General features: G+C 45.9%; 1 protein-coding gene across 1 annotated transcript in view; it reads right to left on the minus strand.

Moving 5' to 3' along the window:
* adam19a (ADAM metallopeptidase domain 19a) overlaps nt 1-15,000 on the minus strand; it is a 110,176-nt gene that overhangs the window by 22,017 nt on the left and 73,159 nt on the right. Inside the window, exons 5-8 of the mRNA XM_076289185.1 lie at nt 10,325-10,401; nt 5,412-5,595; nt 2,240-2,305; nt 695-766 (exon numbers count right to left, since the gene is read on the minus strand). Of these exons, the coding sequence (XP_076145300.1) occupies nt 695-766; nt 2,240-2,305; nt 5,412-5,595; nt 10,325-10,401 (399 nt within the window). The remainder of the gene's footprint in view (nt 1-694; nt 767-2,239; nt 2,306-5,411; nt 5,596-10,324; nt 10,402-15,000) is intronic.

A 15,000-nucleotide genomic window follows, 5' to 3' on the forward strand; every position in this document is an offset into this window, starting at 1 on the left:
ATTCCCACTTCAAAGACTGGCCGAATTGGTCAAAAAGGAAGGAAGTCGTTGGTCAAAAACTGCTTAATCAGCAGCATCAGAATCATGATCAGAGTACATTCTTTACATTTCTGAAGCAATAATTTAGCAATACAACAAAAACCTAGTTCCAGACCCACCATTGGACTGACTGACAAGCCTTCTTACTGTTCCGTTATATCAGCTCAATATCCATTTTCACATTCTCTATCTCTCATATTTCACTTGCTTGTAAGTTATGCAGCAATGATGCATTTGTTAACTTTTCCCTTTGTGGAGAAACAGCAAGCTCTCTGTGGCAGGACCACCATTTGCTCCTACAGGAATAGCCAGTTAAACAGGAAGTGTTTCTCAGAAATCCTTTTTAGATACCTTGCTTTAATGATTTCTTCAAGAACTGCTGAATAAAAGCAACTGAATGCAGAAGGTTATGTCTCATTGTGGAGTATGTTGTGGATGGAATAAGCCATGCCATCTGCTTTCAATTTGAGGTAGTAAATGGTATTACTAATATTGTTGGAATGCTATTCAACAGAGCGAAGAATTAAGTACAAGCAGTCACTTCATATATAGTAAGGCTGTATTTTTCACAACCTATTGTGTTGATCAGCCCACATGATGTTTTGTAAGGAATATGTCTGTTTGAAAACCATACAGTGCTGGCATCACGCTGTACCTTATCAACGTAGTTAGCGATTTCCATGATCCGCAGCTTCGTTTTGTGATAATCCTTGTTTTGTCTTTTGTACTGAATGGGGGAACATGAGAGAACAAAAACAACTGTATTAGTGCTTGTGAAATAAATGACTGGATGTACAGAGGAAATGGCTCAAACCCACACCTAGCACTGAGGATTAATTATTGCAAATAAGAGAGTCTACCTTCCATTTTCCAATCATGATCCACCCCAGCAACTAAGGGGCAGAGGGATTGTGCTTCACATCATTAAAAATCATACTGCATAGCTACATCGCAGACCTACTATTACCAAGTCCTTTTTAAGGCACACAATCAGACCCCATTAATATATAAACTAACTGCAGTGTTCCCTCGTGTAAAAAAAACTAGGGCTGAATTTACACGGTTACTTTGCAAAATTTGTTTTCCGCCAACCAATCTAGTTCGCTAATCAGCAGACGGCACTGTGCTTATACTAGCATCGGAACATGCCTCTCTCTTCCTATCTCGCGGTGTCCCAGCAGTCATTAGGAGCGGTACTGTCATACTCGCTGGTCCTTGCGTTCCAATTTGCGTCAGGGCTACACGCTCAGACTGTAAACTGGGGAACTGCAGGTCTGCGAGGGCCATTAACATGCCCGAGCCCTCCTCCGCTTCTCTCCTATCTGGCAATATCAATCTATGCAAGCCGGGCCCGGGGAGGGGAGGGGAGGGGAGGGGGACTTAACGCAGCACACAGATGTGATTTGTAAGAGGGAGAGTTTCAGTGTTGGAGACAGTTGGATAGAGTTGGGCTGTTTGTGAGGATAAAGAGAGTGGAGAGAGAGAGAGAAAGTAAAGAGAGAGAGAGAGAGTGAAATAGAAAGAGTGCGTTTTTGAGTGGAAAAAAGACGATGTGTGTGTGTGTGTGTGAGTGTGTGTGAATGTGTGTGTGCGTGTGTGTGTGTGTGTGTGTATGTCTGTGTGTGTGTGGAGGGGTTGGCTGGTAGACTGGTTGGTAGACTGGGATAAGTTACGACTGAATGTCACAGGGTGTGTGAAAACATAGGAGAATGAGAGTAGTGTCTGAGACGGAAGGTGCCTGATGGAGAGTGAAAGACACAGTGTGTGTTTGTGTGTGTGTCTGTGTGTGTGTGTGTGTGTGTGTGTGTGTGTGTGTGTGTGTCTGTGTGTGTGTGTGTCTGTGTGTGTCTCTGTGTGTGTGTGTGTGTGTGTGTGAAGCTGGCAGTGTGAGAGAAGTGGACCAACCGTAAGAGTGGGGAAAGTGTGAAAGTGAGAGTTAACGAACAAAACCCCTGTGCTATTTTAAGCCGGCCGTTCCATTGGCGGCACAACTGATTGACGTCACCAAGGTGGAGGTGCTAACAGAGCGGCTAGGTGCACACGGGATGGAGAGAGGGATAGAGAAAGAGAGAAAGAGAGAGAGAAATGGAGAGAAAGAAAGGGGCGAGATGGTGTGTTGCACTGGGCTGGCGGAGGGCTAATTAGCGCTGCAGGTGGTGGCCAGCGCCGCTCACCGCGGAGCTCGTTAGCATCTGCTTACCAGGGTGCTGTCGGCCACGATGTACAGCTCCATGTACTTGGTCGTGCCCCAGGCGTTGCGTCTCACCTGCCGAGAGAGAAGGAAAAGGCCGTGCGTCGTGAGTCACGAGGGCGCTCGCGTGAGGTCAGCAAAAGGTCACGGTCTCGCAGGGTCAGGGGAAAATGTCATTCCGCTCAATCCAGCGAAACACGCAACTCCCCTCCAAAGCCCACGTCTATGACGATTACCCGCCTTGCCACCGACTTGTTGGTGTCTGGAATCTGACTTTAATTCCCCTCATCATTATTCATGTAAACACGCTCAGAGTCAAACCCTGATACAGTGATAGCTGTTTGGATGGCGTGGCTGCCATGTTAATTAGAAACTAGCCTAATTCTGGATAAAAATGAGCTCATGGTGGGAAAATCTGCATGTACATGGGTGGCACTGGTGGAACAACACTGCATAATCCCCCCAAAAGCAGTCATCACTGTAATAGTAGTACTACTAATCATGCCAGGATTTGTACTCATAGGAGAAGCAGCAGATGATGATGTTGTTGCAGAACTTGTAGGAACAAATGCCTCATTGAACTCAGCATGTTTAGCCACAGTAGGTACCCAAAGTGCTTCTGCTTTAGAGACTAAGTATGGCACTTGTGTTTGTGTTAGCATTGGTGTGCTTTTGAAGAGCTGGATGTTTATGCATAGTCCTAGCGGGTGCTGAGAAGGCCATCGCTGAAGCAGCGGCGTGATCAATAGCTGCCCATTCATCTCGAAGGCTCATTAACCCAGAACAACAAAATGCGCTCTGACAGTGAGGGAGCCGCATCGGACTTAATGAGATATTTCTGCTGTAAATAAGACAAAAATCGACTGTGTGCGCATTTGTGCATGAGGGAGCCTGGTTGTGTGTCTGTGGGAGAGTGTGTGATTGTTTCAGTGTTTGTGTGTGTGAGTGTGTATCTCTGTGTGTGTGTGTGTGTCTCTCTGTGTGTGTGTGTGTGTGTGTGTGTGTGTGTGTGTGTGTGTGTGTGTCTGTGTCTGTATCTTTGTGTGTGTCTGTGTGTGTGCTTGTATGCGACCATATGTACCTGTAATTGTGTGTGCATTTGTTCTTGTGTTATATGAGTCCCTATTCACCATGCTTCACAAGCTGATGTCCGCAAATGAATTGTGAGCAATCACATTTGTGCTCTCAGAATTAATGACTGGATGTGGGACTGTCCAAGTGCGGGGTGAGTTTCTGGTGTTAATCATGTCACAGTCTCAAAATTCAGCTCCTCACAGCCTTAAAAAAATAAGAAGGTAGCGACCAAAGGTGACTGTGGGAAGCTCACGTCAAGCGATGCTGACTGAGAGAACTGGGAATAGAAAATTAAGTGAGACAAGTCTTTATTTTCACATATATACGTGCACACACACACACACACACACACATGCACACACGCACGCACATACACACACACACACACACACACACACACACATGCACACACACACACACACACACACACACAGAGCAGAAGGGCAAAGGGGTTGGTTGGGGGTGTGTGTAGACTGAGACAGGATGGGCTGGTGCGGGCTGCTGCTGCTGCTGCTCAGCCTGGGCTGTTTATTTGGGAAACACGTCTACTTCTGGAGCCCTGACCACCGCCAAGGATTAATGAGCAAGGGATCAGAGGGGCTCGGGAAGAAAACAGAGCAGGGTGGAGGGAGAGAGAGAGAGAAAGAGACGAGAGAGAGAGAAAGAGAGAGAGAGAAACAGAGAGACGAGAGAGAGAAAAACAGAGAGAAAAACAGAGACGAGAGAGAGAAAGAGAAAGAGAGAGAGAAAGAGAAAGAGAGAGAGAAACAGAGAGACGAGAGAGAGAAAGAGAGAGAGAAACAGAGAGATGAGAGAGAGAAAGAGAGAGAGAGAAACAGAGAGACGAGAGAGAGAAAGAGAGAGAGAAACAGAGAGACCAGAGAGAGGAAGAGACACAGAGAGAAAAACAGAGACAAGAGAGAGAGAAAGAGAGAGAGAGAAACAGAGAGACGAGAGAGAGAAAGAGAGAGAGAGAGAGAGATGAACGGAGTGTTCAATGAGAGATCAGAGAGGAGAGGGAGCACAGAAGTGCAGAAGGGTTGAGTCACTAAGAGGGGGAACAGAGAACAGAGAGAATGACTGGAAAAAGAAAGTGGACAAATGATAGAAAATTTGAGGCACAGGAACAAGAACGGTCATTTGTACATGAGGGGATGAGGACGAAAGAGACACAGAGAGAGAGAGAGAGAGAGAGAGAGAGAGAGAGAGAGAGAGAGAGAGAGAGAGAGAGAGTCGAGAGATAAAGGTAGATGTAGAGAGAGTGAATACAAAGAAGGGTGAATAAATAAAACAAGCAACACAAACCACTTTGGAAGAAATGTGTTTGCATTAGACTAGAGCATTAGAGCTGGTGAGAGGGGCTTACGTTGCAGCTCCCTACAAAAGTGCTCCCAGAAGACCCCTCAAATGGAGACCCACTCTTCTTTTCCATTGTGGAGAAATGGCAAATCCCCTGTGGAGAACCCGCAGCCGATTACATCCTTCTTTAGTCCAATGGCGCACGGCTACCTTTGGGGAATGGTCAAGTGTATTGTGTCCGTGTGCATCTGAAGGGGATTTGATTGATACGATTTTGTTCTCCTCAGTTATTGCCACATAAATATAATTTCTTGCTTTTGGCGTGAGAGCACGGCTGTGATGGATGTTCCCGCGTGGCTCGATCATCGTGCCAGGGGGTAGCGGCCATTATTCAGACCCCTCGGGCTCCTCGCTGGAAATAACATGGATGTCCAGTGGTGCGGCTTTTTTGGGAGTGTGTGTGTGCATGTGTTTCAGGGCAAAGCGTGGCATATTCCACATAGCAACTGTGTGAGTGGATGATAATTAACATGTCAGAGTCACTGTTCGGGAGATGTTGTGCTATTTTTTTTTTTCCGTGCCAGATGCCCAGACCTGTGACGCCATTTTGGCTCCACCATGCAGTCGCTTAGCAACAAGAAAAAAAAATGAATGCAAACAAAAGCATCAATGAAAGCCTATTATTTTGAGCAAATTCTTGGCATCTCATGGCAAATCCATCATTTCACAAACCGAAAACCCATGACTCACTCTCATCCAAACAACAAGAGGAAAATTGTTGGCAGACAGACTTTTAGGGGGTCCTCACCCTTTGATGCAAAGGTTGAATGAGACTGGAGATGAGTCCAGGGTGTCCAGTCTGATGCCCGTGCCCGCAGGTGCCACCCTGGATGGGCAGATCCTCGGTGCGGTAGAAGGAGTGATGGATGACCTCCTGTCCTCCCCTGGGCTCCAGGTAGTATGTGTCATTTTCATTCAAGACAATCAGGCCCCTGCACACACACACACACACACACACACACAGAGACAGAGAGAGAGAAAGAGACAGAGAGAGAGAGGTGTAAAAACGAGCAGACAAAACCATCTCTCTCCTACTGAGAGGTTTTTCTCACATGCGCTTAGGTCTCTTTCCATAGCTCTTCCTTCCTCCGTGCTGCAAATGAAACAACTGGTTCAGGAGAGCTTCATTGGCACACAGAGCATGGGCAGGGAAGACACTTCAACGCACTTGGGAAATGCTAATGGACAGGTTTGGTTAAAAAAAGGTTTGTATTTTTGTACATTTACATTTTACGAGGGAACCCAAGGTGAACACCACACAGTGTACCACTTTGACTCCAAATCACTGTAGTCGGCACTCTTCACTACCTTGGAATCCTTCCCAGACACACTCCAAACAACAGAACATCAGTCCATGAAAGGGCACCAAAAGAAAACTCTCTTTAAAGTGCTTGAGGGAGGAAACTGTACCTTAGAACAGTCATTAGTACACCATACACCAAGATAATGGGTCCATGTCTGAAGAAGAAGAACTGCCCCCTTGTAACAGTATTGGACATTCAAGAGGTTTATTACCTGACTATGCGTGCCTGTCACCACAAGAGGGGGATGGAGAGCAAAACTGTTCGGAGAGCATTCTCATCCTTTTCGCTATTCCAACAAACTGGTTTGTGATGTCCTTGACAACTTATTTGAGGTCAGTTTCAATGTTTGCGCCAATAATGATTAAGGTCACAGCTTGGGCGGCACCCACAGATCCCGGATCAGTGGCTGTGGACGCTAGGAGAGCCCAGAGAGCCTCATGCCCTCCAGTACTAAAGCCTCTGCTGATAAGCCTGCTCCGCGGGCTTTAGTTCAGTTTAGAGGGATGGAGAGAGAGAGAGGGGGGGGGAGAAGCAAGTGAGTGAAAGAGATAGGGAGAGTGGAAGAAAACAGAGAGAGAGAGAAAGGAGGAAAGGAGAAATCAAGAGAAAGACAGGGAGAGAGGGAGAAGAAGAGATAGAGAAAGAGAAAAAGAGAGAGGGAGAAGGAGAGATAGAGAAAGAGAGAGAGATAGTGCTGTCCCACAGGACTCAGAGCTAAAGAAGGCAATTTACAGTCAGAGCGCCTCTCTTTCCATCAGGAACTGTCAGGAGTCAAAGCAAGCTCTATTCCACACCCACAGATACATATGAATACATGTGTCTATACACACACACACACATACACACACACATTAACAAATGTATCTGCAGTATTACAACACCCCCCCCCCACACACACACACACACACACACTATCTAGTTCCCCTGCGACAGCACTTTCAGTCAATCTAACACAACTTAAAGCTAATTCAAACAGTGACGTACATGAGCAATAAGCACAGTGGCAACTACAGCCCAGTCTTGTGTGTGAGAGATGGGGGAAAATATATACAGTACGTGCCTGTGTGTGTGTGTGTGTGTATGTATGTGTGTGTGTGTGTGTGTGTGAGCATGTTGGGCCTTAGTGAGAGAAAACAGGCGGACCACACAGAGAAGGTTCTTTGTCCCAGCAGCGACCCTGTCCTCCACACAGAGACTCATGCATTTCCTGGATTGATTATTTGTGAGAGCAAGGGGGGGGACACAAACACACACACACACACACACACACACACACACACACACACACACACACACACACACACACGCGCACACACACACACACACACACACACACACACACACAATGCAGCAATCATGACAAAAGGAGCAGCTGGGATGTGCTGTGCTGTGTGTTTTGGCTGAAGGAAATGCACACGTCTCCATGTGCAAATACTGAGAGTAAGAGGGGGGGGGGGGGCATGCAAATGAAAAAAATGTCATGTGCATGCAAACAGAAACAAGCGACTTGTCCTGAGAAGGGACAGCACACGGATGTGCAGACAAAAACACATAGAGACACAATCATACCGAAATAAACACACACAAACATAAGCATACACACACACACACATACACACACACACACACACACACGCACACACACACACACACACACACACACACACACACACACACACACGCACGAACACACACACACACACACACACACGCACACACACACACACACACACACACACACACACACACACACACACACACACGCAACACACACACACACACACACACACACACACACACACACACACACACACACACACATTTATACACACACACACATACACACACACACAACGCACACACACACACGCAACACACACACACACGCACACGCACACGCACACGCACACACACACGTACACGCACACACACCTACGCACACGCACACACACAACACACACACACACACACGCACACACACACGCACGCGCACGCACACGCACACGCACACACACACACACACGCACACACACACGCACGCGCACGCACACGCACAAGCACACACACACAGGCCCAAGATTGTCTGTCTCAGCACTTTTAGCCAGCTGTTACAGTAGGAGAGATGGAGAAGACACCATTAAAAAGAGATCTGCTGGGTGAACCCCTCTGTAGAGCAGAGCTCATGCGGAGCGGGAAAGAGTGAGAGAACATCTGAAAAGAAAACAACACAAAAAGAGCAGGGAGTTAAAGGATAAAAAAGAAAGAGTGACAGAGAGAGAGAGAGAAAGAGCTGGAGAGTGAGAAACAAACAAACAACAAGCAAAAGAGAAAGCCAGAGAGAGGGAGGGAGAGTGATGAAGTGCGATGAAGTGCGGAATATGAGCAGGGAGGCACAGAACACAGGGAACATCAAAATACAGAACAGAGCCTCCTATCAGATAAGCACAGGGCAGGACGTCAGCTAGGGACTGTGTGTGTGTGTGTGTGTGTGTGTGTGTGTGTGTGTGTGTGTGTGTGTGTGTGTGTGTGTCTGTCTGTCTGTGAGCTTGTGATTCCTTTCTTCAAATAATCACTGTGGACACAAATAAAAAACACTCAGGCAGACCGCTTTCCCTTCAGAAACCACTTTAGCATGACGGTGAATCCTTCCTGGCGCAGCTTGTGAGAACTATCACAAATGCCCTTCCCCCTACCCTGACAGTAAATTCCCTAATTTAGCTAATAAACTTCTCTTTATTGCTCTCTCTTTCTCTCTTTCTCTCTCTCTCTCTCTGTTTTTATGAAATGCTCATCCGGAACCATCGCGGCATCATACTGTCACACGGTCCACGCTGTCATAGATGGCGGGTGGCGTTATATTAGACTGCTATTCACATATTATAAAGGGAATCGTACTGCTCGCCGATATTAAAATGACAAGCTGATATTAAAAGTAATCTCGGTGAAACACTCCTATCTATCTATCCTCCTCGTATGGCCGGGCACCTCAAGTTTCTAATAAAAAATGGATCTGGTTTAGATTTGAAGCCTTTTGACGGCGCAAAGAGAGAAAAAAGTAATGAATCCCAAAGGGAGGGGTTGGGTGGGGAGGAACAGGGTTTTTGTGAGTTGAATTGCTACGCCCCCCACCCCCCATCCCTCCAAAGTCGTTGATATGCGTGGTACTATTTGCATTGGCACAGTTCTATGGGCGTGAATTTTTTTTTCAAGTGTGGCTTTTCTATCAACCTAAAAGTACACCGTCTAGAAAGAAAAAGAAAAAAAATTAAACAAGTCTGCGAGCAGAAAATTCCAAGTAACCTTGCCTGGAGTCCCTCTGACCAAACACTGAAAAATCAAACATGGAAAAAAAACATTTCTTTACTGGACTGGACTTTCTTCCCTCTGGTTTCTCAGCCTAATATCAAAGATTTAATTTCATTGCATAGCTCTGAGCCAAAATTGAAAATAAATATTATTTCAGACAAAGTGGGTTGGCGGCGCCCATGATAAACACCAAAATCGACATCGAATCCCTTAATCCTGTTAGACCGACCCAATCTGGAGAGAGGCAGGCTTCACTCTTTTATGTGGAGCACATAACATGGGAAGTGTGCAGTTGGTCTGTATACATTACTGGACACACACTAGCAACTTAGGGAATGTACTGTACACAAGAGTAGGGTACCCAAGGTCATTTACCATGGCATGGCAAGTAAAGTTTAACAATTTATATAAAATAATGAATTTAATGACTTTTTTTTGATGACAAAATTATTATAGGGGCTATTAATTAGGAGATCATTTTGAAATTATGACTTACTCGGTATCACAGAAATCAAGAGCGCAATTCATTCCTGCCATCTGTGCCAGGAGAGGGCTAATGGAGGTCAAGAGCAATTTTTCAGCTAGCTTGGTGTCTGGAGGTTTGGGTTTGTGCTTTATTGTGACCAAGTTGAGTGTGCAGTGCAAATTTAGAGCATACAAATAATATATCATTACGCCGTCTGTGGCCACTGCTAATGCGAGTCCAGAGAGTGTGGTTCAGACTGCACTCATTTACATGGAGCATGAGTCATCCGGATGTGCAGATCAGCACAAACCCTGCGACTCCTCCTAATGCGCTGAGTGACAACAACAACAACAACAACAACAACAACAACAACAACAACAACAACAACAACAACAACAACAACAACGACAACGTCAGCATTACAATCTGCACCTGGCGTTCTGCCCGCCTCTGCTGTATTAGTTTGAACTGCTATAGGAGTTCAGGAGTCAGAAGGCAAAAACGGCCATCAGCCGTGGTCATCCAGGGATGCAACCAAGAGGACACAGTATTGCGATGAGAGATGATAGTGAAGTGATACTTTACCTTACTCCTGAACACGTACTGAGAGCTACCCAGGAGTCCATGTGACCTTGCACTCGCCCATGATAGAAGCAGTGATCCTAAAATGAAAGATACAGAGGGAGAACAAGAGAGAGAAAGAGAGAGAAAGAGGGGGGGGGGTATTAGTGTTTGCTATTTGTAACTTCATCAACTAAGAACTCCAGCACTTACTGTTGCCAGACACAGGCTTGAGCAAAGAGCTTGTGTCCATGCCAGATACTTGGAAAAGGGGAAACTAGTGTGAGAAGGGCAAGTGAAGGAAATGGAAAGAGACACAGACAAAGAAATAGAAAGAGTGAGAGAATTTGGAAAGAGAAAGAGCAAAGAAAAACACAAGAAAAGGAGAGAGGAGAGAGAGAGAGAGAGAGAGAGAGAGAAAGAGACGAATTAAACATGAATTTAAGTTCGCTCTCTGAGAGGTCATTTCCTTTTTACTGTGCCTGCCATAGCCAAGCATTCATCAGCTAAGGAGCAGCCAGACAGGGTCCCTGGGAGAGGCTTCCCTTACCACAGTGCCAAGCCTGAAGCACATACACACTAGGCCTTTTGTGTGGGAGCAGGGTCACTGGGTTTCTGGGTTAAGTGTTTAAACATCTGCATTCAGCTACACGGACACAGGGCAGGAAATGACAACAGCGTTCGGCTCAGAGCAACATCTAGGAGGCGGCAGTGATGAGGACAGAGCTTGGAGCTACAGCTTATTTCGGCCTTTCAATAATTATTAATCGGGATAGCGGGTTGCCTCGCTACATGCCTGACTACTATGCGAAAACAAAGCTAGTCATGTTGCTATAGAGACAGATTTAAAGATGACACAGAATCGAAAAACGCTTTTAACTTGAAATATCGTCGTTTCCTCCTTCATTTGTAAATCTATGACTTATGACAACTACAAAACGGGTGAATCTAAACAAATACAGATTGTGACGCAAACCATTCCTTTTTATCATCACCCCACTCCACACTTAAGTTGTTGGGGAGATTCAGGCAGAAGTTGCAGAAGTTGCAAGCTGCAAGACAGCCAATCTGGAAGCTCAATTAATTATTCATGTGGGTGCTAAATAACCATGAGGGGGCGCTAAATATCTGCTATGATAGGCCGTTTTATACCCCAACTTAATAATAGGGTTGTAAATGGTCTTGTAAATGGGCTTGTAAAATAGCACCTGAGTAGGCCTAGGTTATTGACAGACCAAAGTTGCACACCTTCTATTTTAACATCAGAGGATATGGTTCATCCATTCTGTCATTTTCAGGCGGCAGCTTCGGGTTTAGAAAATCATGTAACCATAGTGTTTAGCATTCTAATTGTCAGAATTCTTTTAGTGCTTCACTTTCAGATACTGGAACAGGGCAAACTTGTTCAAGCACAAATGGTCAATACTAACATTTTAAACATAAAACAAAAGACTTTATATATACAGTTATAGGTCTTTTGAGACTACATCCAATGTAATGTAGCAAAGAGTACACATATCCTTATGGACCAAAAACACACATTAGAGTCTTGCTTTTTAATACATTTTAGCTAGCCATTGAAACAAATCTGCAGCCATAACAAGTCTAGGTTTTAAAATGTCCGAGGCATTCCACAGATGGTCTAAAGCTCGTAACTCAGGTGGTTCCTTTAGGGTTTTATTGACTCTTGACTCCACTGTTAGACCATTAACTTCCTGCACTGGTGTCCTGCCCCCTGGAGTACGTGTGAGCAGCTCACCGCCGCCAGACGGCTGACCCAGAGACGGCACCCTCCCTCCCGCCCCTCGCTCGTCCGCACGTAAGCCGTCACATCAACATCCGTCGATGACAGGATTGCCCCGGCTTAATTTCTCGGAACGGAGGGGCTTAAATTGGGCACAAGTGACGACTCTGGTCCGTTTAAAGCAGCTCTGTCGGCTGATCAGACCGTGAAATTAGCTCATTTAGCTGAACGGTACGGGCGAAAAGAAGAAGAAGAGAAAAAAAAAGGCGAAAGACACTTGTGCGTGGAGGACATACAAATCAATTGTTGTTCCAGGACAGGCTAGGGCAGACGCTCTCGGAGCACGCTAGCTCTGGAACGTTTCTTTATTCATTAGGCCACAGTGGCTCTTCATGGTGGAGAGAGGCTCTCGCCAAACTCGTGAAGACCTTGTGAGCAGGTGCTTTTTTTGTAAGGGTGGATTTATGAGCACATTTTTGGGTCCCCCATGAGCAAGTGAGGTGGTGAGAGGAGAGGTGCTGGATGGTGGAGGTGGTAGAGAGCGGGGAGCAAGCGTCCTTCGCTTCATCCTCCGAAAATGAGCCCGGGGGAGAGCTCAATCTGGCCTGCCTCGGCGCAACGCACAACTATGTGCCAGTGTATATAAAATGACAATTAAAGCAACACTCCTGCTCCCCTTATTGGGACAAGAGCATGATGAATGGATAAATCACTGCACCTCAGTGGGGACTGCTGCACTCACGGGCTTGGCTCTGAGACTTCCTTCCACCCGTAATTTAGTACGTTTCTGGTGAGATTATGTGAGCAATGAAACATTAAAGTAATGATATTTTCAAGGCGAGAGCTCCTTGTTGTGGTATTGGATTTCGAGAGACCGGGGAAAAAAAGTCAACACAACTTTTTTCAGGGTAGTAATGAGCCGTTAACGATGCTTGACCATGTCGACAAGCACAACACACAACAAAAAAAGGTGGAAGAGAAGGAAAACAACAGACAATCTATCGCCTCTCCTTTCATGTCGCCCGGAACACAAAGCTCATTTGCATAGGAACCAAATCTATGCTAAATTAGTGTCAAATTATCCAATTACCAATTAAGCCTAGGGGAGCTTGATTTGAATATGGGGAAATTGCCTGGAACTAATGCGGCATTGCTCCGCGGCATACAGACGGCTTATCAGAGTCTGAGAGGGAGCACTGGTGTCATCACGACTCTCATAGAAGACACGGAAATTTACGGTAAAGGACAAAAAGCTCTCTTCAGCCGACCGGTTTATTAAGCATCACTGCGGTTTTGAACTTGAGACTCTTTTGTTAACAGTCTGCGTGTGATTTAACCCTGCCTGCTCACATTCAGGATCAGAAGTTAAGTAGAGAGGACATGCTCAGCCTACTGAAAATACTGGTTCATTACTACTAGCTCAAAGGATGAAACTGACCCATAAACAGCATCTGTGGGGGCAGTTTTTTTGACGAGCTGATGAACCCAGATCAGGAAAGGGAATCACTTACTTTACTACTCTATGGCTGAAATGGATGAGTGATGAGCATTCGGGGCCTTTCGTTGTGTTGCAGTGGCGAGATTGACGAGTGTGAAATGAGGCAGTCAGGCGGTGTGAAAATGCACTGCAGCACTTCACAGCATCTGCCATTCTAGCAGCTTCCGCCTCAGCCGCCTCCAGATGTTTCCTTATAGAGACGTGGGTGACCATACACGCCACTATTCACGCTGACCCCCTCGTGCATACCCAGGATATTATTATTAAGCCCATGCATAAATATGCACTCACTCACAGACCTAACACAGACAGAACACAACCAAGCTTATCCACCTGCCTATACACACATATATATGTGTGAACAGACCACAAACACACATACACACACACACACACACACACACACACATAGACCAGTCAAGGCGAGTGTCTGCAGACTGTGTACATACTAATGTTCCGTCTACTCCCCTAATCAGCGACGTGGTATGGACTAGCGAAATATTTGTCTTCCATTGAACACGCTGGACCGTGTAATAGATTTTCCCCTAATGATTACATGTGGAGGCGCTGACAGTCCCATTTTGGAGTTATGAATTAAGCATTGGCAACCGGCTCTTCTCCCTCCCTCTCAGCGATTCGCATGGAGTAAAAGTGTTTGGGTTTTATATTACATTAGCACAGAGTGCCATAGCTGTGGCTCCAGGGCTCTCTAGCACCTAAACGGGATATTGCTGGTCGACGGGGAGACATCTGAGGTGGACATAACCAGCTGTGGGCTCTGGGTCATCTACTCGCAGGACCCTCTGCACCACGTGACGTCCACAAGGGGACGGTGGTCCCTGGATGAGGGCCACGTCTGTGGGCTGATACAGCTAAAAGATAAGAGCCAAAAAGGAGCACCATCATCCGCTGTATAACTCATCTTGTCTACCATTCCTCTCACACAAAAACAACCTCTGCTGTTGGAGGAGGATGTTTTTTTAGGACGAGGGGTTTCTTCTTTAAAAAACACGAGCGCTTCTCATTGATCATCTATGTATGAGCTGTGCTGGCTGTCAGATTGTGCCACCATCAGATAATGTGTCTTCAAATGTGGGAGTTGGATGCCTTGAAGGTGCCTTCGTGTTCAATACCATCTCTGAGCTAGTGTGTGCATGTGTATGTGTATTGACTTGAATGTAAGTGTGTGGTTTTATTTGTGTGTATATATACACACTCATGCCTATACACTGAAAGGTCTGTGCTTATTTGTGTGTGTGTGTGTGTGTGTGTGTGTACACACTTGCCTATATTTTTACAAAACTGTTTGTATCTTCTTAAATGTAACTTTGTGTGTGCGGTGTGTGCGTGAGAGCGTGTGTGCATGTGTCAACATCCATGTGTGTATATGTGAGTGACGCATCTACGTGTTTCACTAGGAGTGGAGGAGACGAGTGTGATTAATGGCCAAGCAGGATG

The sequence above is a fragment of the Alosa pseudoharengus genome, unplaced genomic scaffold (genome assembly GCF_046254945.1).
Source record: "Alosa pseudoharengus isolate Yale_2024_CS ecotype anadromous, Long Island Sound unplaced genomic scaffold, YU_APseudo_1.1 YU_APseudo_1.1_scf_17, whole genome shotgun sequence".
Taxonomy (NCBI): Eukaryota; Metazoa; Chordata; class Actinopteri; order Clupeiformes; family Clupeidae; genus Alosa; species Alosa pseudoharengus.